This window comes from Montipora foliosa, chromosome 8 (genome assembly GCF_036669935.1).
Source record: "Montipora foliosa isolate CH-2021 chromosome 8, ASM3666993v2, whole genome shotgun sequence".
Lineage (NCBI taxonomy): Eukaryota > Metazoa > Cnidaria > Anthozoa > Scleractinia > Acroporidae > Montipora > Montipora foliosa.
In genome coordinates, this window is record NC_090876.1 from 8,577,297 (window position 1) to 8,579,796 (window position 2,500).

At 42.0% G+C, this 2,500-nt stretch overlaps 2 protein-coding genes across 3 annotated transcripts in view; both read left to right on the forward strand.

The window, feature by feature from the left end:
* LOC138012951 (protein NLRC5-like) overlaps positions 1-2,500 on the forward strand; it is a 120,896-nt gene that overhangs the window by 18,054 nt on the left and 100,342 nt on the right. The gene's annotated exons all lie outside the window — the stretch shown is intronic.
* Positions 5-2,500, forward strand: part of LOC138012965 (coiled-coil domain-containing protein 93-like) — a 12,391-nt gene continuing 9,895 nt past the window's right edge. Inside the window, exons 1-3 of one of the 2 annotated variants that reach the window (XM_068859911.1) lie at positions 5-75; positions 446-527; positions 657-731. In XM_068859911.1, the coding sequence (XP_068716012.1) occupies positions 35-75; positions 446-527; positions 657-731 (198 nt within the window). In that variant the 5' untranslated portion in view covers positions 5-34. Of the gene's footprint in view, positions 76-445; positions 528-656; positions 839-2,500 lie in introns of those variants that run through there. The other variant, XM_068859910.1, reaches the window with a different exon arrangement.

Consider the following 2,500-nt stretch of genomic DNA (forward strand, 5'->3'; position numbering starts at 1 on the left):
GGTTGTTTCTCGTGGAGAAAAAATCTGTGAAGACATGGACAAGTTCAGTGATATTGACAGTGGCGAATATACAAGGTTGGTGAAAAGGAAGCCAGTGGTTTCGCCCCGTTGCGAGTTGCCTTAGATTCACTTTGGAGGCGAACTTGGTTACGGCGGGGAGAACTCAGTTATATGTGGGGCGAACTTCAAGAGGGCTAACTTGCTACGGGGCGAAACCACCGTAATTCGGTGAAGACTGATGAAAGTACATTAACCGTTGATGTGTATCTAAGTGATCGACAGTTTGCCGGCGAGGAGTTTCCAGTCGAAGCTCAATGGGCAAAACTTGCGACTCTGGTACGAAGATTACAGGATCGATTCCTGCTTTTCCTTTTAATTTGTTTCTCAGTAGCCATGCCGTTTTTTAGTTTATTCGTTCTCTTTTTTCTCTACTTTTCCTCTGAAGCGTTCTACAAAAGCTTCGTTCCATAGTGGCGATGAATGAGAATCTTAAAAAACAAAAGCAAGAGTTCAGAGCGCATTGCAAGGTATTTCAAAAAAGGCGTTATTTTCGCTTAACCCTTACACAGGCAGCCCATGCTCTTGTTAAGAACATGTATAGAAACTGGACTGCCTGTGTTGATTCCAAAACTACATTTTCATCTATTTGCTTTCAGGAAGAAATGGCCCGTTTGCAAGAGAAGATAGAGAAGCTTAAGTCTCAAGGATCCGAAGACGATAACGAAGAGATGGTAATGATATCGATGACTCACACTGGTGGTTCAGTTGGTTCGGACTCTCGCCGGATCTTAAAATAACTGAAAAGAAAGTGCTGCCTTTGCAATTTCATCTACAAATGGTTAGACTTTCAAGTCGTCTCGGATATGGTCTATATAAACCGTAGGCCCCGTCTCACAAATATCCTCCATTTTCATAGGTTCCCCGTGGGACGTTAAAGCGCCAATCACCTCAAATCACATTTCCACTTTATTTATTTTCCGTAATCATCCCAATTACATCGTGTTGCTTTTGGAACCTTTTGACTGAAATTTCACTTTATTGGCTTTGAAAGACGGGAAGAGTGGTCATACTTTGATCCACAACCGAGCAATGAAGGGGAATGGGTTGGATAGCGGAATGACGTCACAAATTAATTTGCGTCGCTGATCTCAACGCAAAGCAGGTTGTGACGTCAACCCTGTGTGGAATTCTCCTTAAATGCTCGGTTATTGATCAAAGTATGACCACTTTTCCCGTCTTTCAAGGCCGATAAAAAAGTGGAATTTCATTTTAAAGGTTTTAAAAATACCACGATGTATTTGAGATCATTTCAGAGAGGAAAGAAAGGGTAAAAGTGTGTTGAGGTGGTAGGCACTTTAAAGAGCCCGCACACTATTCGAAAAAAGTAAGTGGAGTTGCCAGTGTTGTGGCTGTCCTTTGTGAGTGTATGGGTGGGTGGGCAGGTGGGTATAGCAGGTCCACATCAGCTGAATAGCTTCCAAAACTTAAAACTACTCCAACAGATAAATAATTATAGTACGAAAATTTGGTCGACTCTGAACAGTTGTAAAATTTGACCCATTTTGGAATCGAAAACCTCCTTTAATTAAAAGGCACTTATTTTTTGTGAATTACAACCACAAAAAAGCATTCGGTAAATTGAACTCGGACTTTTCGCAATCCAAACTTAATTACGCCATTAAAATTGCTGTGAAATTTGTAGCGATATATGAGGAGATCTCAGTTATATCCACTTTTTGGACGCGGTTTTGCCTTTTGCAATGATCTAATCAACCGCTGGGTAAATGATAAAAATAAAATGATTAAAAGTGGTGTTGACTGGTTTTCGAATCAATGACTTCTCTGCGGTTTCGAGCGTTGCCGTTCGTCACGCTCGAAACGCCGTCTTACAGATCTTTCTTAACCTGCCTTTGCCCTTAACTAATAACTGAGCTTGAGAGAGATGACGTCGAACATTGTGCGACTCGCTAATTGGCCACTATGAGGATGCGTGGGAGACAGGGAAAGGAAAAGTAAAGGAAAGGAAAGGAACTTTATTTAAGTGTCTAGTTGTTCTAATGTTGGCGCACTAATTGGGGACACTGTAAACTGAAATTAACAATGAAAGGAAATTAAGTCAAATGTTGGTTTTTGAGGAGAGGGGAAACCGGAGCACCCGGAGAAAACCTCTCGGTGCAGAGTAGAGAACCAACAAACTCAACCCACACATGACGCCGAGTCTGGGAATCGAACCCGGACCACATTGGTGGGAGGCGAGTGCTCACACCACTGCGCCATCCCTGGTCGAGAGTCTTATTGAATTGCATTGTGGGACTGTTTTGGAGACGAGCCACTGTTTATGTAGTCGTTTACTCTGCAAAGCAAAAAGGCTGTCGAATATTCTTGTACGATAACAATTAACTTTGGATTAAATCTTTGTCTTATGTTGTATGTACCACTACCGCAATGACCTTTTGATCAAATCTGTTCGTTTTCCAGACAATCTTTCGTGTTGGCAAGC